Below are 23,164 nucleotides of genomic sequence, written 5' to 3'. Positions count from 1 at the left end.
GGGGGGGGGGGGAAGAGAGGAGAACGAAGAGAAAAAACGCCAGGAAATGTGAGAACATCACCCTCTGAATGCCCTCCACACACACCCCGTCGCGCCTTCTCCAGCGGCCCCTCTCGCGGAACGGAAGAGGACGACCACATGCGAGCGGCAGACAGCAACTGAAGAGGTGAGTAAAGCCCAACAAGCGGGTGCACATCCATAGACACACACGGTTCACACCAGAGAAAAGGCGGAAGCATGGAGGGGGAGGGGGGCGAATCAGCGTTCATGCGTCAGTGTGGAGGAATGGGGTGGTCGTGCTTGTACGTGAGGATAGGAAGAAGCACAGACGCACCCGTACATTCACCAATACACAGGCGCAGAGAGGAGAGTACCCTTCCTCCCTTCAAAGCGACCATTTATCGGCCGCACAACACACGAGCTCAGAGCTCCCCACGCGCCCCTCGGCCTGCCCCAGCTCCCCCACCCAGTGACGTGAAGCAGCGATGCACCCGCGCCTTACAGCAGTGCTCTGACTCTCAGCCATCGGTGCACCGCCCCTCCCCCCGCCTTCCTCACACTCTTCCCGCCCCCCGCCTCACGTCAGCGGGCAGCGCGGGCCGGATGGGATGCGCTCCAGCCACGCGGACACGTCGCCCATCACACGGGTGGCGCAAGCATGTCTGCAGCCGCAGGCCGCTCCGCTGCAGCGCCACCCAGAGCCGGGCCGCCGACATCAGCAGCGATACAGCGCTTTGGCCTCGCGGCGTCGTCGGCACTGACAGGGAGAGAGGGCAGGGGGAGGGAGGAGGGACTGCTTGGCCTCCCCAGAGAGAGAGTGGGGTGCGGTGCTGGACCGCCCTGGGATGCCACGCACTGAGGCGTCCTCCTCCCAGCCATTGGAGGGGAGGAGCGGGAAAACAATAAGGCGAGCATTCGACTCAACTGTGCCGTGCGTGTACGGCCGAGTGAAATGACTGCTGTGCGCCCCAACTTTTCTCTCCTCCGTGTCTTCCCGCTCAACTGCTCAGCTCCACCGGTGATCCTTCACACGTGCCACAGTAAGGGCTTCCCATCCCCCTCCCCGGTAGCGCAACACAAGGGTCTGTATCCCAGCCGCTGCCATTATTAGCAGATCCTCTCCCTCCTTAGCCACACCACGACCGTGAACGGTGCTCGAGAGGAGTGAAATGGCCAACGAAGATGGAGGAAAGAGGGAGAACAAGAGGATCTGCGCACGAGGGGGTGGGGGGGGGAGGTAAAACCAAGTCAGTGGAGCCACAGTCGCGACTGGGAGAGGGGCGCACTTACGTATTGACGTCGCACTCAGTTGCTTGCAATGCTGGGGTCTGTGCGCGCTAATGAGAGAGAAAAGGTCGGGTCTTAGAGGGAAGCGAAGGATGCTACGCCAGACAACGTGTGTCTGACAGAGCACATACAGAGACGAATGACAGAGAGGAAAGAGGGTCTAGGAGGTCGGCGCGTGCGCAGACGTGTCTGTGATGACGCCCTTGTGAGGGCCAGGGCAGCAGCAGACAGGGAGACAAAGTGACGCATCGGTGTTTCAGCAGGGCAAGTCGGGGGTGGGGGCAACGAGTGAGAGAGGAAGAGGAGGGAGGGCGGCGACAACGAATACGCCCGCCACGTACACGTGTACACTGAAGAGGAGGCAGTGCAACCGAGAGAAAGTGAGGGTCGAGCTCTGTGCAGGACGTTTACCCCCGCGGCTTTCTCCGCGTTCACCTTCCTCAACCTTCGCGCCACGTAGCAGCTTGCGCAAGAGAGGGTGAGGGGAGAATCTCTCTCTCTGACCACCACCTCTGCCGACTAACCCCGCTCCCACCGTTGCTACTCCTTCTCGAAGAGCTCTTTGATGGCGTCCGCGTACCTTTCCTCAATGACGCGGCGCTTGAGCTTCATGGCGGCTGTCAGCACGCCGTTCTCCGGCGTCCACTCATCGTCCAACAACACCACGCCCTGCACTATCTCGAATGAGGAGCGATGCGCGTCGCGGCCCGTCTTCTGGAGGCTGAAGAGCACCTTATTCAGAAACTCCTTGTCTTTCAGGATGGAAGGAAACGTGCCGGTTGTGATCTTGTGCTTCTTCATGAACGCATTCACCAGTGCCTCGTTTGTCAAGGCAATGATGGTGATGTAGCTGCGGTGCGAGTTGACAAGCACGCAGACGCCGTTCGGAAGGGTGACCTCGTTCGTGCCGTAGATGCTCTCCAGCGCCTCTAGCGCCAGATACTCGCCGTTGGCATTCTTGACGAGCGCCTTGACGCGGCCAACGATGCGCACGGTGCCGTTCGGGGCCATGGCAGCTACGTCGCCAGTGTGGTACCATCCCTCCTCGTCCAGCGCCTCCTTCGTCAGCTCTGGCTGCTTGTAGTAGCCCTTGAAGAGGAAGGGGCCGCGCAGCAGCACCTCACCGCGCGGCTCTGGCTGATCTGTGTGCTTGAACTCCTCCGTGTCTAGCAGCCGCAGCTCCTCTGTATTGAGTACCTGACCAACCGAGTTGTACTCAAGGTTGCCCGTGCGTTGGATGCCGCCGCAGCAAACCGTCTCCGTCATACCCCAGCCCTGAATTACCATGCCAAAGACAACGTTGACAAACTCCTGAGTGGACGCTGAGAGTGGGCCTCCACCGCTAAGCATCGCGTGCACGCGGCCGCCCATCACCTGACGGGCAGCGAAGAAGACCTTCTTGTTATAGAATGGCGTGTCGCGGCCTGACTTGAGCGCCTTGAGGCGATCCTTGTAGGCCTTATCAAATACCTTGCGCTTGATCGACCCCGGAGGCGGGAGCTTCGCCTCTACGGCCTTCTTCATCGTATCAAAGACCCGCGGGACAGCGACAAATATGTACGGCCGGTACGCAGTCATATCGCCGTACGGCTTGGCGAAGGTGTCTGTCAGTGTGCGTGGGCTGCCATAGCCGATGATGACGCCGCGCATCATGAGCACCGAGGTGACGGCAAACTCCATGATGTGGGCGAGAGGTAGGTAGGAGCAGTACCACTCCTGTACCGTCATCTCCCCTAGCAAGTCGGTGATTCGATGATTGATCGTCATGCAGCCGCTGTAAAGGCTACCGTGTGTGTGCATGACGCCCTTCGGGTTGCCAGTGGTGCCGCTCGTATACATGATGAGCGCGAGGTCATCCTTGTTCTCGGCGCCATTAGGGATGTGGTGCCTGGCCTCGCTCTTCTCCCCGAGTAGCACCAGGTCGATCCATGCGTGCACGTCGTACTCCTCTGACGTCACCGGGGATGGCAACTCGTCGAGGTAGATGATTTTGGTGTGCTTGGGTGCCTCGATTAACTCGAACATCTGCAGCACGTCCTTCACCTTGGTACCGTTGCACACGATTGCACGACACTGCGTCTCTGCTAAGGCGTACTGGAGCGCGTCCTCACCGAGATTGGCGTACACGGTGGACACGACGAGGTTTTGTGACCAGCAGCTGTACAGGGTGACCAGCCACTGCCAGCGAGTCTCCTCATAGATGGAGACGATTTCGCCTTTCTTGAGGCCGATCTCCTGAAGGCCGCGGCCGAAGTTGATCACGCACTTCCAGAGGCGCTCGTAGCTGATCGTCCGCAGCCCCGGCTCAAATACGTACGTCTCGAGCACTTTCGTGCGGCCATCGGCGGTGGTCGTCTCGCTCTTCTCGATCTCTCTCAGCTTCCGGTAAGCTAAGCACGTGGCCTGGCCGCGCATCTTGCAGATTGCCTCGACAACGGAGAGGCAGGTGCCACCCTTGTACCACTCGTCGCGCAGGCGTTCGAAGTCCGCGTTGCTCGTCTTTGCCATGCGGTAGATCATGGAGCGGTCACTGGCGCTGCTGCCTTCCACCGGAACGCTCTGCTGGCCATAGGCGTCGTACTCCCGGTAGCACGGGAAGTCCACCTCGCTCACCTTGTTGCGCTTCTTGAAGTAGTACGACAAAACGGCCCCCATTGCGTGTGTGTGTGCGCCAGTGGTGTCCAGTAGGGATGACGTGGGGGGAATGGGGAGTAGGAGGGGAGGGGAAGGGGGGAGGGGGGCTGGCACGATTCTTCGCCTCAACGAGAGCACCAACAACAAAAATAAACCGAGGGGAAAACGTCTCGCTACACCCACACCCAAGAGCAGCTTAGACTGCGGAGAGTGAGTAAGTGAGTGAGTGAGTGAGTGAGTGATGGTGAGTGAGTGAGTGAGTGAGTGAGGGATGGTGAGTTAGGGATGGTGAGAGCAAGAACCATGTGCAGAGATGCGTGGCTGTGTGGGCGATGTCTGTACGTGTCGGCAAGAGAGAAAAAGAGGCCCGATTAGCGGATATGAGAGGAAGGAAGGGGGGTGGGGGGAGAGGAGGATGAGCACAGTGAGGTTGAGTTGGGCCTGTGCATGCGTCGCTGTGTAGGAGGATAGGGAGGGCGAGAGGCGGGTAATGCCATACCTGCTTGTTCTCCCTCCCTTCCCGAGTCACCCATGGTGGTCCCAGGTCCTTCACATGGGTGATCTTCTCACTACCTGCTTGCGTGCAGCAACTCAGCACAGCTACGCAGGCCAGAATTACCGGTTAGCGTAAGCAGGCGAGCGCGGGCACAAACACACATTTTAACCCGTGTCGTTTTCTTCCCTTCTCTGGCGCCGAGAGCGCCGTTACCCTCCCCCTACCTCTCCAATAGCTGCGCAAGCGGCGGGCGTACGCACGCACCCTACTTCACCCGTGTGTGGGAGCTCGACGAAAGGGGCACCGTGGGCGCAGACATGCCAAGACCTACGCACACGTGCAAAGGGTGCCACTGGGACGTGAAGAGAAGAACGCTGACGCTCCTCCGCACCACCACCACTGAGGCACATCCACTCGCCTCCTTTCTTCTTCCCCCCCTCCGCCTTCGTGCGCCCACATGCCCGATTAAAAATCGCGGCAACGGAAAAGAGCACCGGTGCCGTGGGGCGCCAACACGAGTCCCTGCGCCCAGGGCAGGCTCGGGTCCCAGGTGAAAAGGCGCGACGAAGTGTGAGAGGTGTGCAGGGGGGAGGAGGAGGGGGGCGGCGGCGGACATTCTCCACACACCGCACGTGCGCAGGGCATTGCTGTCGCTTGGCGTTCTTCGCTTAGTCAGGAGTAAGGCCGGGGTACAAGTTGATGTGAGGCCCAATGAAGCGACCAGCACGGTTCCACGTCGGCGGAATCCAGAAGATGCGCCGCCCTTGCAGGATGGTGTGCGGGGAGAAGATAGAGCCGCGGCGGCGTCGCTCCAACTGTTGCTGCCCCGCACGTGAGAAGAACTTCAGTCGCGGCTCCAGTGCCAGCCGCTCCTCAAACTGGAAGAGGGGCGGGAAGCCCCACGGCGTCATGGCCTCGCTGCGCTCCACGATGCGTTGATACAACTCAAAGTAGGAGGACATGGGGCGTCGAGTCAGCCCCATCTCGCGCATCACGTCCGCCGCCGCTGCCACGCCAGCTAGGCGAGTGGCCGCGCCACTCTCCAACTGACGGGCTGCGATCTCACGATAGGCCGGACTGCGCACGGCGGACTCGAAGAAGCGAAACGCCGTTCGCTGCGTCATCTCGCCACTCGCCACTGCCTCGGCGAGAGCCTTGAGGTGGTTGTAGATCAGCCGCGAGCGCATGTCACCGGGGTTCAGCACCGCCATGGCAGTGTGGCAAAGCCAGACAAACATATCGTCGTTCTCGGAGAGTTTCTCGTAGATCTTCCGGAAGCGCCGGCCGGAGATGAGCTGATCGTACGATGCGCCCTGAATGAACTCGATGAGGGCCGCAAAGTCCTCGTCACCACGCGAGGTGAGATCGGCACGGGACCGCTGACCCTCCAGCCGCTTCGGGATGTCCTGCACCTCGCGCATTGCGTCGCCGCCGGAGGAGAAGCGAGCCTTCTGCTTCTCCTTGAGCGGGTCCGTCGTGAAGGATGCCTTGATAAAGTGCGCCGGGTAGCCAGGCGTTGGCTGGATTGGTGTAATGACGCGCCGCTTCGCAGCGAACATGGACTTGTCCAGCAGAACGCCGCTGGCGCGCAGCATCGCTGAGGAGGACATCGGTCGCCGTGCACAAAACTAAACACGATGTAATGTGACTAGTCCAGGAGAGATGAGGACCGCCGATGTGTGTGTGTGTGTGTGGGGGGGGAGGGGGAGAAAGCGAAGGCGTTGATACGGGTAATCCACCCCCGACAGACAGAAAGTCAGCCAGCACTGCCACTGATGGCGGAACGCTGGAGAAGCAAGAGGGAGGGAGAGAGAGAGAGCCGCGGGAGCAGGAAGAGCAGGCGGTGCTTGCGAGAGCCAACTGCTCTCCTCACTTCCTGTTCTACCACGAAGGCAATTATTTCGGCGCGACTGGGGGAGAGAGGGGGGGGGTAGGAAGAAGAGACGTGGAGAGGGAAGGGGGAGGAAGCAAATGAGGGGATTGAGTGGAGGCGGCGCAGAGAGACATACAGACCAGTCGTGAGAGGAAGTGCGGGGCTTTGAAAACACCAACAAAAGGAGGGGATGTCGGGAAGGGGGAGGGGGAGCGCGTGCGGATTTGGGCACATCGATGCACGCGCTCACCAGTCCATAGTCGACAGAGATCTTGACACACACCCGCTCACAGAGGAGCGCTTGCGCAGAGGTGCGCACATGTGCCGCCTTCTCTGGACTTGACGGTGCATGGAAACTCGAGTTTTTACGGGAGGTTTCCACTCTTGGCTGAAAACGCACAAAGAGAAGGGTTGAGGCCACCACCACCACCACACACACACACACCAACTGGCACTGTCGCACGCCGCCCCGCCCCTCCCCGCACCCTGCACCAATACTCAAGTCATTACTATTCACCGCTTGCTTGAACGCTTCTCCTGCCTCTCCTTGAGACCCGAGATGTGAGCAGAAGCTGGAGGAGGGAGGGAGGTTCAAGTGATGCACCACAACGCGCAGGCGAGACGGCGAGCAGGCGGGTCGTCCATTCGCCCGATCAGAGCAAAAAGGCGACCGGCAGACGCCCAGCCAGCGAGGCGCACAGAGGGGGGAGGGAGGGAGAGAAGTGGGCACCGGTTGCCACAGGCTGCTTAAGCCAGCATCGGACACACCCGCTGTCGGCCCCTCTCCCCCCCCCCCCCACACACACTCTGGCACACGGAGGGAGGGAGGGGGTGCGTGTCGAGACCAGCGAGACGGGCGCGTGCGTGGTGTGTTGCCTTTTGGAGAGCGCGGAGTGGGGGGGGGGGGTAGTGGAGGGGGAAGGGAGCACAGGGAAAGACCAGATCGATGCCAGCGAAGAGAGCCCAGAGAACAACATTGCCACCACCGTTGTCATCACCACCATGGGCGTGATGGCAACGCGACGGTAAAGAGTTAGGGTGTGGAGAGAAAACGATGTGGTGGAGGGGGAGGGAAGGCGCGGATGATGTAAGCCGCCCACTTCTCGTCCCCCTTCTCTCTCTTGCTGGTCCCCTTGCTTGGCTTGGCGCACTATCGTTTCCCCCCCTCCCCCGCCTCTTCCGCGGCTGCACAGGCCAGTGTGGTGGGCCGGCCATCATATCGGCGCCACATTCTCAGCCACGCCTCCGCACCTCCTCCCCTCCCCTCTCTCGCTCACTCTCGTTTCCTTCCTCTCGCATCGATGCTCTCCATCGTCTTGTCGGACTGGGGACCGCACCAACATCATCCTGGTGAGTATGTTTGCGTGCTGTGGGCTGGCCCGTCCCCCCTGTTCGGCGCACCGACCACCCACAGCACGGGGTAAAGGAAGTTTTGCATGCTTACCTAAGCACTGTTCGCGGCAGCACTGTCGTCCTCCACGAGCAGATCCTCAGAGAAGACCGGCACCACCTCCTCGATGCGCTTGACTAGCTCTTCCAGGTTCATGTTCTGCGTCTGCGTGAACACCGGGATCTCCTCTACGTCCTGGTGCTGCACCACCTCATCAATGAAGGCGCGGCACGGATCAAACCACGGATGTCGCAGGGCCTCATCAGCGCTCGGTCGCTTAGCTGGGTCGAAGCGCAGAAGTTGCTGAGCGAGCTGCACTGCCTGCGGTGGCACCGCTGCGATAGTCGAGTGGTGCAGTGCCGGCGCGGTGGACAAGAGATTCACCAGCGTAGATGGACACGGGCGGTGCTCGATGTAAGCCAGCGCGTAATTCTTGGCATTCTGGCTGGCGCGGCCGAAGGAGCGATCAGCGTCGAAGATATCCTTGGAGGGTGTGCCAACCAGGTGAAAGATGAGCTGCAGCTGGTTCGCGGAGTCATTCGTCTTTCCAGGGAACAGGTGGCGGCGCAGCAGCAGCTCACCGAGAATGACGCCAACGCTCCACACGTCGCTCGCGTAGCTGTAAGCCGCGTCGAGGATGATCTCTGGGGCGCGGTACCACTGCGTCACGACACCGAAGCTGAGTTGCTCATCCGGGTCCAAGAAGCGGCTCAGCCCGAAGTCGCACAGAAACACCTGCGAGTTGTAGTGGATCAGAATGTTGCGGGTGCTCACGTCGCGGTGCAGCACGTTGCAGCGGTGCAGTGCGCGCAGCGCCAGCAGGAGTTGGCACGTGATGTACCGCACGACGCTCTCGTCGAGTGTGATGGCGCCGTTCTTGATGACAGACGACAGGTCTGACGGAATGTAGTCCATCGCCACGTACACGTCTTTCTCCTCGCTCTTGGGTCGGAAGAAAAGGCGGCAGCCAACTACCTGCTCGCAGAACTGAAGGTTCTGCAGAATTTCAATCTCGCGCAGCACCCGGCGCGCCGCGTCTTCGGTGCGGGAGTAGTGCGGGATCTTCTTCACTGCGATCTGGTCATCGCAGAAGAGAGCCTTGCAGACCGCCCCGTACGCGCCTTGGCCGATGATGGACTCCACCTGGAACGCGTCTGGCACGTCAAATATGAGGGTGTTTGACTCCTGCATGACGTCCCTAAACGGCAGCCCATGAAGGGGACCCCGCCGCCGCCGGGGTCGAACCAAACAAAAAATATATTTTTTTATATTTTTGAGTGTGGCGCTTGTGCGTGGGTGCCAAAAAGACTTCGCCTCTATTCAAAGGCGTGTGGGCTCGCGAGAGAGGGGGCGGTGGGGGGGGGGGGGAGGCGGGACTTGAGCACCAACCCAGAGAAGATAGAGAAGAGGCCACAGAGAGAGAGAGAGCGGCGCGCCGCAGGGGTGGAGAAGAGTGGGGGAAGGTGTAGAGGTAGGGAGTTGTGGCTGTGCGTCGCTCTCCAGAGAGTCCCCCATTGCTGCTGCTGCTGCTGCTGCGGGTACTCGTTTCAGTGCTTACGAGGTTGCCGCCTCAGCATCTGAGTATGGTTCTGCGCATGGTGGAGTCCAGAAGAAGGAACGAGCAAACAACGAGCAATGAAGGGTGGGCGCAGGACTCCATCACGCAGCGAGGCAGTGCCGTGAAATTGACCATGACCCATGTACACATGCTCACGCACAACATAAGTGGGAGCTACCACGCCAACGTGCCCCCCGCACTGTGCCTGGCCACTGCATTTTCACCGTGTCTCTCTCGCTCTCCTGCTCGCATTCACTCTCGACAAAGTGTCCTGCTTCAATGCGTGTCTGCTGACGAGTCGGCCACTTCCCATGAGATTCTTGCTTCTTTTCCTTCGAGCTGCCCGCACGGAGGAAAAGAGAGTTGGGCAGGGGACGCTCGGGCCCGCCTCGCCTCCCGCCCCCCTCCACACTGCTGTGATGCGCATTATCTTCCTCTTTCTCTCCCGCCAATCCTTCCCACACCATGCCGCAGAGGCTCCTTCACTCACCGCATCACTGTTAGCGCTGTTTCTCTCTGCGACACGAGCAGTACATTCTCATCCGCAGCTCACCCCTCCCTTCGAGCCGACAACCACCATCATCGCCACCCGCCCTATGCTCGCACATCCCTCTTGAATACCCCCCTCTCCCGTAGCTGAAATGAGTGAAAGAAGCGCCAGGGAAAGGGGGCGTACGAGACGGAGATGTGCTCGTGTAGGTGTTTGTAGAGGGTGGAGGAGGACGAGGATGTGTGCCATCGAGCGCAGGTGCGCACGTGCGCTTCTCCCCAGCAGGTGAACGTGGCACGAGCAGCAACGGCAGTACAAAATACCGAGACAAGACACACACACACACGAAGAGAGGGAAGGCAGAAGCATCACACGCCACACGAATGTGCCCCAGCACTCTCGTGTGACGGCGAGGAGGCCTTCTCGTGAGGGAAAGGGAGGAGGTGGGGAGACGGTGCAGGCGCGGATCCACACCGAATCACAAGCATAGGGGGAGCGCGCGCGGTGCCACAGTGGACAAAGAGGCGAGGCAACACGGTGGGTCTATGCAGGGGCAGAGGGAGAGGGTGAATGAGCATTGGCACTGAAGGCAGGGAAGGGAAGGGTGGGTGACAGAGAAAATGGTGTTGCAGTGCCGTTCATGAATGAGTCTGGATGAAGGCGTGTAGGAGGTGCGGGGCGCCAGTGACAGAGAGAGAGAGCAATGCTAAGAGCAACTCGCACCTATGCGCCCACGTGCTGAGCGCCCCCCTTTACCCACGAGGACAAGAGGCACGGAAAAAACACACACAAAAGACTGACCTCACGAAGAAGACGATAGGACGAGGCGAGAGAGAGAGAGGAAGAGCACCGAAGCAGGCTGAGGGTGTGTGTGTGTGTGGGTGGTGGCAGTGTGTGCACGTATGCGCACGGCTTCCCTACCCATCTTGCGCAAGGGGGAGGGAGGGGGGAGCACTTTTACCCCTTTTCATCCCCTTTCTCACCTCTTCCTGTTTGATTGCCCTTCTTTCTCTTCCGCCTGTTTTCCAGTCCTTCAGCTTGGCGTGCTCTACATGCGTCGGCGTCCAAGAGTTTATGTGCTCATCACACCCGCGGCCTCGACCCGTGAAAACGCAGAGACACACTGGCGAGTGTCTGTCAGCATCAGCATAATACAACACACACACACACACACACACACACACACACACACGCAAGACAGAGAGAGAGGGAGGGAGGGAGGGAGGGGGGTGAGGAAAAACACGCGATATAGCGACTTATGCCCCTCTCGGGTTCCCAGAAACAAACGAAGTAAAAACATCGAGACGAGAAGAGAAAGTGGAGGGTAACTCGACTCCGCACACCGCTGGGAGGGGGAGGGGCCTCCCATCCGCCCACATTAACGCACGCACAGGCAGGGGGCAGACAGAGAGGCGCGGATGGAGGAGAGTCGCACAGGGAGAGCGTTCTGGCTAGAGAAAGAATACGCCGCCAGTAGCACATGCATAGCCGCCCAAAACGTCACGAGATGGGGGACGAGCGGGGGGAGCAGCGAGCAAAAGAGATCGCTGTTGTTTATTTAATTATACCCCCCTTGCCCCACCCCGTTGATGTGGGCGAACGCGCGTGGCCATGCAGTTCCTCGGGGCTGTCAGCTCCATCACTGGTGTAGGAGGCTATGGCAGTGCCGATGGCGCACATACCAGGCGAGAAGCCATTCGAGAGATTGTGCGCCCCCCCGCCCAAAGCACTTCTCTGGCCTTCCTCCTTGCTGCCCTTCCTCTCGATACCTCGACTGTGGGGTGCGTACTCATTGCAGTAGTGACCGCCTTTATGACCAGCCCGGTGTCGCCGCCCCCCCACTAGAGCGTGTACACGTCGGGCAGCTGGTGCGGGTACGAGATGGTAGGCATCACATCGAAGTTCTCCTTGATGGAGCGGGCCGAGACGAAGCGGGTGACGAACTGGCCAGCACCCGGCTTGTCGTTCGAGCCGCTCAAGCGCGAGCCACCGAACGGCTGCTGACCAACGACGGCACCAGTGCACTTATCGTTCACGTAGTAGTTACCGGCCGCGTAGCGCAGGTACTTGTCCGCCTCCCGGATCGGCGCACGCTCGCGCGAGAAGACGGCGCCGGTGAGGCCGTACTTCGTTGTCGAGTCAACGAGCTCGCACACCTCCTTCCAGTACCCCGGCTTGCTGTCATCATACACAAACACTGTCAACACAGGGCCAAAAATCTCCTCCCGCATGAGCCGCGCACGTGGATCGCGTGTCTCGATGATGGTTGGGTCAATGAAGTACCCCGTCGACTTGTCACACTTGCCTCCCACAACGATGTCGTAATTGTTCGCCTCCGCCTTGGCGACTTCGATGTGCGTTTTATTTTTCTGAAAGGACGCCTCGTCGATGACGGCGCCCATGAAGTTGCGGAAGTCGTCCGGCTGGCCCATCTTGATCTGCTTCTGACCCTTGACGAGCAGCGCCTTCAGCGCATTCCAGCAGCTCCTGGGCGCGTAGAGCCGCGAGCACGCACTGCACTTCTGTCCTTGATACTCGAAGGCGCCACGGGTGGTGCAGGCCGCCACGTGAGTGATGTCGGCGGAAGGGTGGACAAGGTGAAAGTCCTTCCCGCCAGTCTCGCCAGAGATACGTGGGAAGTTCCGGTAGGTTTCGAGGCGGCCGTAGATGTTCTTGTTGATCTCGGTAAAGACGCGAGTCGAGCCGGTGAAGACGACAGCGGCGAGGCGCGGGTCGGCGTTCACGGCGCTGTCCATCACCGCTGGCTCGCACGGCAGGAAATTGATGACGCCAGCCGGCAGCCCTGCCTCCTCCATAATCATGTACATCAGGTAGTTCGAGAGCACCGCTGTTGGGCTCGGCTTCCAGACCACCGTGTTGCCCATCAGCGCCGGCGTGCCAGCGAGGTTCGCGGCGATGGCCGTGAAATTGAACGGTGTGATGGCTGACACAAACCCCTCGAGCGGGCGGTAGTCCGTCGTGTTCCACACGCCGCTGTTCGGAACTGAACGGGGCTGCTGTGCGTAGAGCTCCTCGGCAAAGTGGATGTTCCAGCGAATGAAGTCGCACGCCTCCGCGATGCAGTCGATCTCCGCCTGCCACGGGTTTTTGCTCTGGCCCAGTATTGTTGCCGCACGCATCTCGTGGCGGTACTTGGTCGATAGGAGGTGCGCGGCCTTATAGAAGATGGCCGCGCGGTCGCGGAAAGGCACCTGACTCCACTCCTTCGAGGCCTCCACCGCCGTTTCCACCGCCTTCTTCGCGAGCTCCGGCGTCGCGTTGTAGGCCTTGGCTATCTGCACCTGGTGATCCGAGGGAATGATGCCCTTGATGACGTTCGAGGTGGTGTACGGCTTGCCACCAATCATGATTGGGCACTCCCGCACCTCTGCGCGAGCCGCCTTACAGGCCTCTAGCGTCCCCTTCGCCGAGGCAGAGCCCGGCTCGAAGTTGTCCATGGGCTCATTCAGCACAGGCGGACACTTGAAGGCCGCGAAGGCAAAGGGCACGGTACGGCGTAGCATTGCTCCTCTCTACGTAATGAGCGGCGACTGCCGTAGACGAGTAGGGAGGTGTGTGTGAGTGTGAGTGTGTGTGTGTGTGTAAGATCCGTTGAGGGCTTTTTATTGTCGAGTTCTACGTAGTCGCGGTGGGTGTGCCTAACCACGAGCACAGACAGAGGCGCAGAGAGAGAGAGAGAGAGAGGAGTCGACAGCTAAAGGAGCGTAGGCGTGTGCACAGTGCGGCGGTCGCTTCGATGCAGCCTAAGAAAGGAGTGAGGAATAAGTGCACGTTCAATCGCTGTAGCGGAGAGGCAGGCAGAGAGCGAGCGAGGGAGGAAGCGGAGCGGAGAAGAGGGGCCCTCGGTAAGGGGCAGGGGACGATGATGATCGTGTTTCTTTAGCTGGCCCACTCAGCGCCGTATAGAGTGGCGCACGACGAGAGGAGGAGGGAGGCTCTGCGTAGAAAGCCGAGAGAAGTCGCCCAATTTCGTTCGGCACGCCGCAAAGTGAGCCAACGCACGGCTGGCGTGATGTCATCATCGGGCTGCGACTTTTTTCCGCCCGCTGTATTTCCAACAAGGGGCTCTGTGAAGAGTCAGCGACAAGAGCAGGCGCTGCGGCGCGACAGCTGAACCGTAAGGCAGTCGTCCTACCCCCTCTCGTCTCCTCTGTCTTGGACCTACTCACCCCTTCCCAAACTCCGACAAGACGCTCACTGGACTGTTGTCTGTGTGAATCAGCCATTCGTTTTTTGGCGAGGTTTCCCTCTTCGTGCGCAGGAGCCTGCGTGGGGTTCCTTCCCCTGCCTTCCCCCTCTCCCCACTCTCCTCGTACAAATCAGCGAGGGGAAGGAGGAGGAGGGGGGGAGGGCAGGGGAACACGACCAGAGGGAGGAGGGGAGAGGGTCGCTAGCACGCCTGGCGGAAAATCCAATCAAGCCGACAACCGGTGCAGACATGCGTACATACACATCACTAGACGGGAAAGAGCGTTAGAGGGAGGGGGATAATGAGGCACCTGCATGCCTTCACCTCCTCCGCAACTGCCATCGCATCTGACACCACCAACACATCGCTCAGATTAGTTAAGTCGCTGTCGAGCGAGAAAAAGAGAGACTGACAGCAGAGGCGGAGGTGGCGGAGCTCACTGCCTACACACGGACCGGCTAGAGGGATGTAACACACGCTCGCGCTGCATGGAGAGCAGAGTCCCCTTCCTCCCTTCAAAGCGACCATTTATCGGCCGCACAACACACGAGCTCAGAGCTCCCCACGCGCCCCTCGGCCTGCCCCAGCTCCCCCACCCAGTGACGTGAAGCAGCGATGCACCCGCGCCTTACAGCAGTGCTCTGACTCTCAGCCATCGGTGCACCGCCCCTCCCCCGCCTTCCTCACACTCTTCCCGCCCCCCGCCTCACGTCAGCGGGCAGCGCGGGCCGGATGGGATGCGCTCCAGCCACGCGGACACGTCGCCCATCACACGGGTGGCGCAAGCATGTCTGCAGCCGCAGGCCGCTCCGCTGCAGCGCCACCCAGAGCCGGGCCGCCGACATCAGCAGCGATACAGCGCTTTGGCCTCGCGGCGTCGTCGGCACTGACAGGGAGAGAGGGCAGGGGGAGGGAGGAGGGGCTGCCTGGCCTCCCCACACAGAGAGCGGGGTGCGGTGCTGGACCGCCCTGGGATGCCACGCACTGCGGTGCGTGCCACCCATTGCCAAGAACACCAATGCCTGTCGGCAAGAAGCAAAGAACTCAGTGAGAAGGCGCGCATAGGTGGCGCTGCGCATCCTTCACCCAAAGCAGCTACCAACCGAGTGTCTCGCGTAACTCGGCTTCACCAGCGCTTGTCAGCAGGGGACCGCGAGCGGCTACGCTTCCGGTCGCTACTGCTGTGCTCGTGGCGCTTCTCTCTTTTCTTCCAGTGCTTTGACTGCTCCTTCTCGAGCTTCTCGAGGAGGCGGCGCGACACCTTCATGATGTGGAGGTAATTGCACTGCTCGCCACGCTGACAACGGCTCTCGAGATCCTCCTTGCAGCACGCCTCGGCAAAGTTGGTGACCGGCGACAACTCGGGCAGGACAATAACTGCGTTCAGCTTTTTGCCGCGCAACTCATTCACAATACGTGAGGCGACCTGCGGGTCCTCGAAGCGGATGTACACGTTGCCGAGGAGGTGATCGCCGAGGTTGCTCACGACGCGCAGTTCGGCGATACGGCCAAACTCCATGAAGGTGCGCCACACTTCCTTGTAGAAGTGCTCAAAGTGCTTCTTCAGGTACTTCTTGTCGAGCTCAAAGTTCCACTCACGGTCCTTAATGTGCTCAATCGCGTGAGGGTTCGGGTACATCATGGGGAACAACACTGTCGGCGACGTGTCGGGGCGGTAGTGCAGCTTCGTGCACTGATCGCCGTGCCGGCATGCACCCATCCTTGAGAAGAAGACACAGCGGTCAACGTGAGTTGTCATGGCGCTGCTCAGAAGGGCGTGGGTGTGTGTATTGGAGATCGAGTGTGGTACAGTCTATGGAGGCGCACTGGTGACGTCGGCCAGCAGCGTACACCTGAGGAGAAGGCAGACGCAGCGCTGAGAAGACCCAGGGTGTGGTGAGAGGAGGCGAGGAAAACAGAGGGAGTCAAGTCGACAGCAGTAATGGTACGCGGCTGTTGTGTATGGCACCAGTCACTTCGCTTCATTCCTGCAATACCGGTGGGCGTGCGTATGCGCAGGTGTTCATCGCTCAGACGAGAGGGGGGAAGAGAGAGGGGCGGGAGATGGATGGCGAGACGACTCGAGTGATGGCGAAGAGAGAAGAAATGTTTCAGAAATCGCCACAGAGGCAGAGAGCCCAGACACAGACCCCACCCACATGGACAGACCGCCAGCGTGCATGAGTGTCATCGTACGTACATGCCGATACACTCCCCCTCTCTTGCGCGCACCAGCGCGAGCGACTTCGGGGAGGAAGGGGGCAGGCGGCGGGTTGTGGGGAGGACGTGCACTCTCCTCCTACCGCTCGCTTCTTCTTGCGCTCTTTTATTCATTGGGCAGGGCGCCAGGTAAGAGGGTGCTGCAGCAAAGAGCCGTTTGCACCGTAGGGGCCGCCCCGCCGTCTTTCTATTCGTTTGTGCTCATCACCTTCCGCAGTGAGCGCGGCCGCCTCCACTTTGGCACCGGCCGCGCATCAGTCCTCCTAACGACGCCGCTATGGCGGACTCGTCACTCACGACTCACCACAGTGTCACCTTCGTTGGCATTGTCACTGTCGCTGCCGCTATCGCTGTTGTCGTCGTGCGTGTAAAGTGGCTGCGGTTCTGCCACGTCTTCGCGGGGTGCTAGTATGGCCCCAGCGGGGTAGCAAGAGGAAACGGCTGCCAGGCTCTCCTCAATGAAGTCGGCCCCCACATAGGCAACCGCTGCTGCGACAGCTGCCTGTGCATAGGAGAGGTGCTGCGCAGGGCACAGACTGCTGCCGTACACAAGGCGTTGGGCAAGGGTGTGGAGTGCGACACCAGCGGCCTCTTGACACCGCTCTTGGGCCTTATCGATGGTATGGGCTGCGTGTGTCTGTGTCGAGGACGGCGCACCACTGAACGCGTGAGTGCCGAAAAAGTTCGCCAGCGTCTGACGGGTCGATGTGAACGGCGCCGCTGTTCTCTTCGCCCACGTTTCCTGCGCGGTGCTGAGCTCGGCAGGGGAGCACAACCACAGTCCCGCCACGTCGCCGTGCGTGAAGTGCCGGCGTGTGCTGCACACCGTTGTCCCATCAGCGCGCCGCTCTACACAGAGCTCTGGATCTTGCTCGCGCCTCCGAGGCTCTCCGACCACGGCGCATAGCAGCTGCCGTAGCACGGCATCCACCACACACACCATGTGAACAGTCGGCGTAGCGCTGTCCTTTACTGTCGGCACGACAGGGGTGTTTTTACAGGAGAGAGACGACAGCGCAGTCGGCGTGGAATTTGTACACGCGGCGGCGGCACGCACTACAACCGGCGTGAAGTCCAGCAGCTCGAGCAGCCTGAGAGCCATGCCGGTTCCTTTCCTGTCCGTCAAGCGACACGCGTTGAAAACGAGATGAAACACCTCCAGTGGTGAGGAGCGATGGGGCGAGGAGGACGACAGCAGTGGGCAGAAGACACTTCTGCACGAACAAACTGTGGTATCTACCAAGTCAGTCGGCGCGTTGGTCGTCGCATGGATTGCCTTGCCAACTCCGCGAGCCCAACCCTCTCGGCGACGTTGGCCACCTCGTTGTGACGTCCTTGTAGTGTTCGATAGCAAAGGGCTGAGTGAATGCCCCGTCTGTGCACCACTCAGAGCCTCCAGCATGCCCACTGCCAGCGCTGCCGTGTGCGTACGGGGCGCTAAAGGCTTCGCGGCGGCTTCCGTCCGAGCGCGTCGTGAGCGGAAGGCAGTCGCGAAGGCCGACGACGCATCGAGTGGACCCCGTTCACGACGACGAAGTCGCTCTTCTCCTCGGCAGAAGCGTCTGTGCAGCGCGGCGTCCTCGTCATTCTCGGCAGCGTAAAGCATGTGACAGAGCGGACAACGCGTGGCAATCGTCGGCTCCGCCTGACCGAGATCCAAGGTGGTCTGCGTGAGGTGTAGCGGGGGGCGACTGCGACGCAGGCGTGGCGGATCGGCACCACCTGCCGTAGCAGCGGCACCAAACACAGTTGCGATGCTGTCAAGTGAGGCAGGTGGCGACACAGGAGGAGGGCAGAGCGGAAAGGAGGAATCTGCACCCCGTCTTGCATCGGTGCCGAAGAGAAGCTCGCCGAGCAGCATGTCAGCTTCTTCTTCATCGTCGCTGCAGTGGTAGCTGGGCGCCTTCGTTGTGTTGTGCTGCTGCACCAGGTCCGCGGGTGCATCAACACGTTTGTCTAGGAAGAACGCTTCCTTGCTGTTGCTGCTGCTTGTGGTGACGGTAGGCGACGGTGTGGGGCCTCGTGCGTTACAGCGGCCGCCGTTGGCTGTCGGTGAAAGTGAGGTCACCGAGTTGGAGAGTACAGCTGCCTTCTGGCTTGGAGTAGTGGACGCAAAGAGGGTCAATGGCGTTGGCTGGCGTTGTCGTGCAGGAGATGACGGCGGCATTGTCGGCGACGTTGGCAACACAGCAGGAGGCAACTACATGGAAAGCGAAGACCCATGAAGCGCAGGCACATTCGCCTGCACGCGCTTCTGCATAGAGTATATGAGTCCGAAGGACGTGAGGAAGGTGCTTAGGCAACTGCAAGCTCGTGTGTCCAGCCTTGCGGGGGGAGAAAGACGATGAATGGATTAACAAGGCGTGCACAACCGACATGAACGATGGCAGAAGATAGTAGCATGACACGCACTCTCATCTCAGCAACTAGATCGGCCGCAGTACCTGGTAGAGGAGGAAGTGAGGCATGGGAGAGAGAGAGAGAGCACTTCACGCTTGGTGGCGGGGTGAGAAGGAGGGAATACATCGATATCTTCTACGCGGGGGGGGGGTGGCAAATTTTCGGGAGAGTGAAGGTTTGTGCGTGAGTGTAAGAGCGGTGGCTTTGAGTTGCTGCTGCCGCTTGAGGGGACGCAGCACAGACAAGCAAAAGGCTCAGCACACAGGAAGGATGTCAGACACACCACCTCTGCCACACGCGGGAGAAGGCGGGGTCTGGTACACCATGAGCTGCAGTAGTGGAGCAGAGGAGGTGCGACGAAGCGTTTCAGAGACTCTGATAGCCACGAGAGGCGTAATAGAGAGAGAGGTGGGAGGGACATGCGCTGTAAGGAAATCTTTCAGCTCTGCTGTCCTTTTCTAGCCATTGTAATCGGTGGCAGGCAATCCAGCGCTGCCAGCAGTTCCACCATGTCGACCGGTGCCGCCGCCTCAGAGAGTTTGGCGTCAGCTGCAGAAGAGTTGCCGTCACCAACTGTTGCCTTGCAGGGCGTCGTTGCCACCTTCTTCGCGTCCACCATTCCATCCGCCGCGTCGCCTGGCTCTGCGGTGACGTTCTCGCTGATGCTGTTGGCTGCCATTCGTGAGTCAAAGGCCCGGAGGCCGCGGACTGCATGCACATAGTCGCGCATAAGAGCGTTGAGAGAGTTGCTGCTGTCATCGCTTTTATCAGCACTGTGCAGCGATGACCCTCGTGCCGCGTCGGCCACCTCCGCACCGGAGGAAGAGGGCAGAGTCGTAGCGACAGGCGGAGCCATCTGGTACACACAGAACGTCTCCTGCTGCGGCTTGCCCTCCCAGTTATCGCTGTTGTTGTCCCGCAGTGCGGCCATTAGTAGTTTCAAGTCGCTCTCCAGAAAAGTGCCGTCTCGCGACTTGTCCGTGACAGCACTTGTGGACGACGAATACAGCGACGACATGGCAGGTGTGTGTGATGGGTACTTGTTGAGCTGCTTGAGGGTGTGTCGTTGTCACTGAACGACAGCGTGCGTCTATCTCGAGGTGCGTTGTGCATGCGTAGGCGACTGTGAAGTACGGAGTGAGAGAGTGAATGGCTCAGTGTGTTGTGTGTGTGTGTGTGCGTGTCAGGGAGGGATGAGGGGATGCCGCCATCCACTTCCCCATCGTTCAATCGCAGAGGCGATGTCGAATGCAAAGAGTGGCAGCAGTCGTGTTGGGGGCAGTAGTAAGGGAGGACGGCGGTAGAGCGAGTACCGCTATAGCGCACACGTGAGTCTGCCAACCTCAGAACGCATCATTATGCGCCCCAAGTAGCCCCCCTCGAGGGTAATCTAGCACCCGATGCGAGACCTGTGCAAGAGAGAGAGAGCGAGCGAGCGAGCACGGCGTCGCGCAGACATTGCGTGTGTGGGGCCAGCTAGGGGCGTACCTCTATGGCGGCAGGAGGCGCGTTTCTTCCATCCACGCCCACTTTTCACACCCTGGCCAGCCCATACAAGCAGCGGAGACAGCAGAGGTATTTTCCCTCCACCGTTTCCCTCTCTTCGCCTTGCACACCTCTGCGCGTGCGTTCACCAGTGGCGACGTCCCCTTTTCCTGTCTTCTCCCACTCAAAACATTATTCTTCCTTCGCTTGAGGTTACAGCGGTGAAATCCGCCGTCAAATCCCGCTGGTGCGGCGCACACACCCACACATGTCATGCGTCGACATGCGCCCCTCCAGTGGACTGGCGGGCGGTCTGCCCATCACAGTGAGCCGATCGAGATGCGATGCGCGCGTGGGGCTTTGTGCAGTTACGTAAGGGACCATCATTCACTCACCAGCCAGTCAGCTTGACCACCCTTGTAGAGAGGAGATACTGCCTGCTTGAAGTCCCAAGCGTCACCCTCCCCACACACCGGCTGTTGGCCGCCTTTACTTCATTATCTTCATGACGTGCTTGCGGTACTCGGCGAAGTCGCCATCAAACTTCCTCACGGTATTGTTCTCGCACACAAAGATGTTATCGCACAGGGACGTAATGAAGTACTCGTCGTGCGAGATGACAAGCAGCCCGCCGTTGTACGTCAGAAGTGCCTCGATGAGAGCGTTCACCGTGTCGATATCGAGGTGATTCGTCGGCTCATCCAGTAGCAGCAGGTGCGGCTTCTGAAACGTGATCCAGGCAAGCACGAGACGCGACTTCTGACCCCCGGAGAGAGTATAGACCGGCTGCAGCGCGCGCTCGCCGGACAGGCCCATGCTGCCGAGGTGCGCACGCAGCTGTTGGTCCTCCATGTGCGGGAACTTGGTGCGCAGGAACTCGAGAGAGGACAACTGCGGGGTGAGGCTTTCCATGTTGTGCTGGGCAAAGTGAGCAATGCGGATCTTCTTGTTCCGCACCACCGTACCACTGCGCGGCTGGAGGCTGCCGGTGCATACATTCATAAGGGTCGACTTACCGACGCCGTTCGCGCCAACGAGGACAATGCGCGAGTTCTCGTCGATGCCCATGTTCACGTCCTTGAAAAGGCTGACCCCGGGCTTGTAACCGAACTCGCAGTCCACCAGCTCGATGAAGCTGCCGGACACCGGCTCGGGATCGGGAAAAGTGAAGGCGAACTGCGGATCTCTGACAACGTCGGCCACCATCTCCATCCGTTCGAGCGCCTTGATGCGTGACTGCGCCATCTTGGCCCGGTTCGCGTTGTAGCGGAACTTATCGATGAAGGCCTGAATGTGCGCCCGATGCTTCTCTTGGGCGGCGTGCTGCTTCTTCTGCTGCCGCTCCTGCTCCACGCGCGTGATCTCGAACTGATCATAGTTGCCTGTATAGTAGTGCAGGTGGTGACCAACGAGGTGGATTGTTTCGGAGCAGACGTTGTTGAGGAAGGTGCGGGAGTGGGAGACGACAATCAACGTTTTTTGCCAGTCCTTGAGGAACTGCTCCAGCCAGAGCACAGCGAACAGATCGAGGTGGTTCGTCGGCTCATCCAGCAGCAGCACGTCGGGCTCGACGAAGAGCGCGCGCGCGAGCGCCACACGCATGCGCCAACCACCGGACAGCTGCTTGGTTGGAGAGGTCATCATATCCTGCGTGAAGCTCAGGCCATGCAGGATGGTGGCCGCGCGCGCCTCGGCACTGTGGGCGTCGATTGCGTCCAGCCGAGCGTACACGTCGTTCAGCCGCGCGTTGGCCTCCGTATCGTTCTGCTTCAGCAGCTCCTGCTCCTCACGCAGCAGCTGCAACCGCTCGACATCGGTGGCCAGCAGCACCTCGAGCGGCGTCTCCATCCCCGCCACGATCTCCTGCTCTACGTGCAGAATCTGCATGAACGGACTCACACCTTCCAACTCTCGCTCTGCCAGGGCCCGCAGCAGTGTCGTCTTACCCGCGCCGTTGCGGCCGATGAGGCCGTACTTGTGCCCTGTCAGGAGCACAAGGTCCGTCTCATCCAGCAGCACCTGCTTGCCGAGTTGGATATGAATGGCCTCGCAGCGGATATCTGTGCTGTAGTTGGTGCCTTCGCCCTTGTGGTGAAGTTTTGTCACGGCCGTCGTGCTGGAAATGCCGCGCTTGCGCAGGAACTCGTCGTACTCCTCGGCGAGCATCGCCTTCTTCTCGTCATCCTTGCGCTTCTTGCGCATGTCCTTGGCGGCGCTGCGTTTCATCTCCCACGTCCAGTCCTCGTTCGTGTTCGCTGCTGTGACCTTGCCAACGCTCTTGATCATCGTTGCCCGCTTCAAGCTCTCCTCGTACTGGCGACTGATGTTGACGGCACTGGCGAGCCGGCTCGACTCCTCGCTCGGCTTCTTCGTGATGCCCTCATTCACCATCTGCTCACAGATGGCCGTCGTGCTCTTGTTTAGCTTCTCTTCGGCGCCGCTGAAAACGTTGAACTCACGGAAGTACAGCTTCATGGTCTCCACAATGATTTCCTCCGGCAGGTATGACTCCGATGAGGTCTGCCCCTCCAGCATATTGAGCATGTACTCGAGGACACAGTCATCGATGTTGCGGAGTCCCAGCTCGGGGATGTGGCTCACAAAGATGTTTACCACACGCTCATCGTGCGAGCTGAGGATTCTCTGCAGCTGCGCCAAGTCCATCGCTGCCGCTGTTGCAGTTCAGCCTTGTCGGTGTATGTGTACAAAAGGGGGGAAGAGAGGGGAGGGCTGAAGCCATACGTGTTCCGCTTGCAGGCTGAGCTCTGATGGCGGGGTGGTTGGTGGCATCACGAGGTCGAAGAGGGTTGTCCGCGGGAAGGGAAAGAGAGGAAGGGGGGCGGGTAGGTAAGCGAAGCTAGGCATGTGGAAATGCATGCAGGGACATGAGTGTGCTCAGGGTCGCATCACAGTCTGCCCCCATGCCACGCGCAGACGTACGCGCTTGTGTGGTTACTAAAGAAGAAGGCGGTGGAGAGAGAGAGACGACCGTTAGCTGCGGTTGCACTCTCCGAGCCGCATGACTCAGGTAAGCGCGGCATCTCTCGATAAAGGAGTTGACCCAGCGGATTGGGGGGGGGGGGACTTCATGCGTCTGGGAGAGAGAGAAGTCGGAGACAGT

The 23,164-nt window shown here is 60.1% G+C and overlaps 8 protein-coding genes across 8 annotated transcripts, besides 2 other annotated features; all 8 read right to left on the bottom strand.

The window, feature by feature from the left end:
- Positions 1–383: 383 nt before the first annotated feature.
- Positions 384–873: a repeat region.
- A 954-nt stretch (positions 874–1,827) lies between these two features.
- On the bottom strand, positions 1,828–3,942 carry LPMP_030220 (long chain fatty Acyl CoA synthetase, putative; the record flags this gene model as incomplete). Its single annotated transcript, XM_010702662.1, has 1 exon — positions 1,828–3,942. The coding sequence occupies one exon, from the start codon at positions 3,940–3,942 to the stop codon at positions 1,828–1,830; it is 2,115 nt and encodes a 704-aa protein (XP_010700964.1).
- Positions 3,943–5,085: 1,143 nt separating this feature from the next.
- LPMP_030210 (hypothetical protein) lies at positions 5,086–6,027 on the bottom strand (the record flags this gene model as incomplete). The annotated part of the gene is made up of 1 exon (XM_010702661.1): positions 5,086–6,027. One exon carries the CDS (start codon positions 6,025–6,027, stop codon positions 5,086–5,088), a length of 942 nt encoding a protein of 313 aa, XP_010700963.1.
- Positions 6,028–7,734: 1,707 nt separating this feature from the next.
- On the bottom strand, positions 7,735–8,871 carry LPMP_030200 (protein kinase, putative; the record flags this gene model as incomplete). Its single annotated transcript, XM_010702660.1, has 1 exon — positions 7,735–8,871. The coding sequence occupies one exon, from the start codon at positions 8,869–8,871 to the stop codon at positions 7,735–7,737; it is 1,137 nt and encodes a 378-aa protein (XP_010700962.1).
- Positions 8,872–11,569: 2,698 nt separating this feature from the next.
- LPMP_030190 (delta-1-pyrroline-5-carboxylate dehydrogenase, putative) lies at positions 11,570–13,252 on the bottom strand (the record flags this gene model as incomplete). Its single annotated transcript, XM_010702659.1, has 1 exon — positions 11,570–13,252. One exon carries the CDS (start codon positions 13,250–13,252, stop codon positions 11,570–11,572), a length of 1,683 nt encoding a protein of 560 aa, XP_010700961.1.
- Positions 13,253–14,451: 1,199 nt separating this feature from the next.
- Positions 14,452–14,933: a repeat region.
- Positions 14,934–15,064: 131 nt separating this feature from the next.
- LPMP_030180 (U2 splicing auxiliary factor, putative) lies at positions 15,065–15,697 on the bottom strand (the record flags this gene model as incomplete). Its single annotated transcript, XM_010702658.1, has 1 exon — positions 15,065–15,697. One exon carries the CDS (start codon positions 15,695–15,697, stop codon positions 15,065–15,067), a length of 633 nt encoding a protein of 210 aa, XP_010700960.1.
- Positions 15,698–16,447: 750 nt separating this feature from the next.
- On the bottom strand, positions 16,448–18,019 carry LPMP_030170 (hypothetical protein; the record flags this gene model as incomplete). The annotated part of the gene is made up of 1 exon (XM_010702657.1): positions 16,448–18,019. One exon carries the CDS (start codon positions 18,017–18,019, stop codon positions 16,448–16,450), a length of 1,572 nt encoding a protein of 523 aa, XP_010700959.1.
- Positions 18,020–18,997: 978 nt separating this feature from the next.
- Positions 18,998–19,576, bottom strand: LPMP_030160 (hypothetical protein; the record flags this gene model as incomplete). The annotated part of the gene is made up of 1 exon (XM_010702656.1): positions 18,998–19,576. One exon carries the CDS (start codon positions 19,574–19,576, stop codon positions 18,998–19,000), a length of 579 nt encoding a protein of 192 aa, XP_010700958.1.
- Positions 19,577–20,532: 956 nt separating this feature from the next.
- Positions 20,533–22,707, bottom strand: LPMP_030150 (ABC transporter, putative; the record flags this gene model as incomplete). The annotated part of the gene is made up of 1 exon (XM_010702655.1): positions 20,533–22,707. The coding sequence occupies one exon, from the start codon at positions 22,705–22,707 to the stop codon at positions 20,533–20,535; it is 2,175 nt and encodes a 724-aa protein (XP_010700957.1).
- Positions 22,708–23,164: the final 457 nt, after the last annotated feature.

The sequence above is a fragment of the Leishmania panamensis genome, assembly GCF_000755165.1.
Source record: "Leishmania panamensis strain MHOM/PA/94/PSC-1 chromosome 3 sequence".
Lineage (NCBI taxonomy): Eukaryota > Euglenozoa > Kinetoplastea > Trypanosomatida > Trypanosomatidae > Leishmania > Leishmania panamensis.
This window is presented reverse-complemented; position numbering and strand designations above follow the sequence as displayed.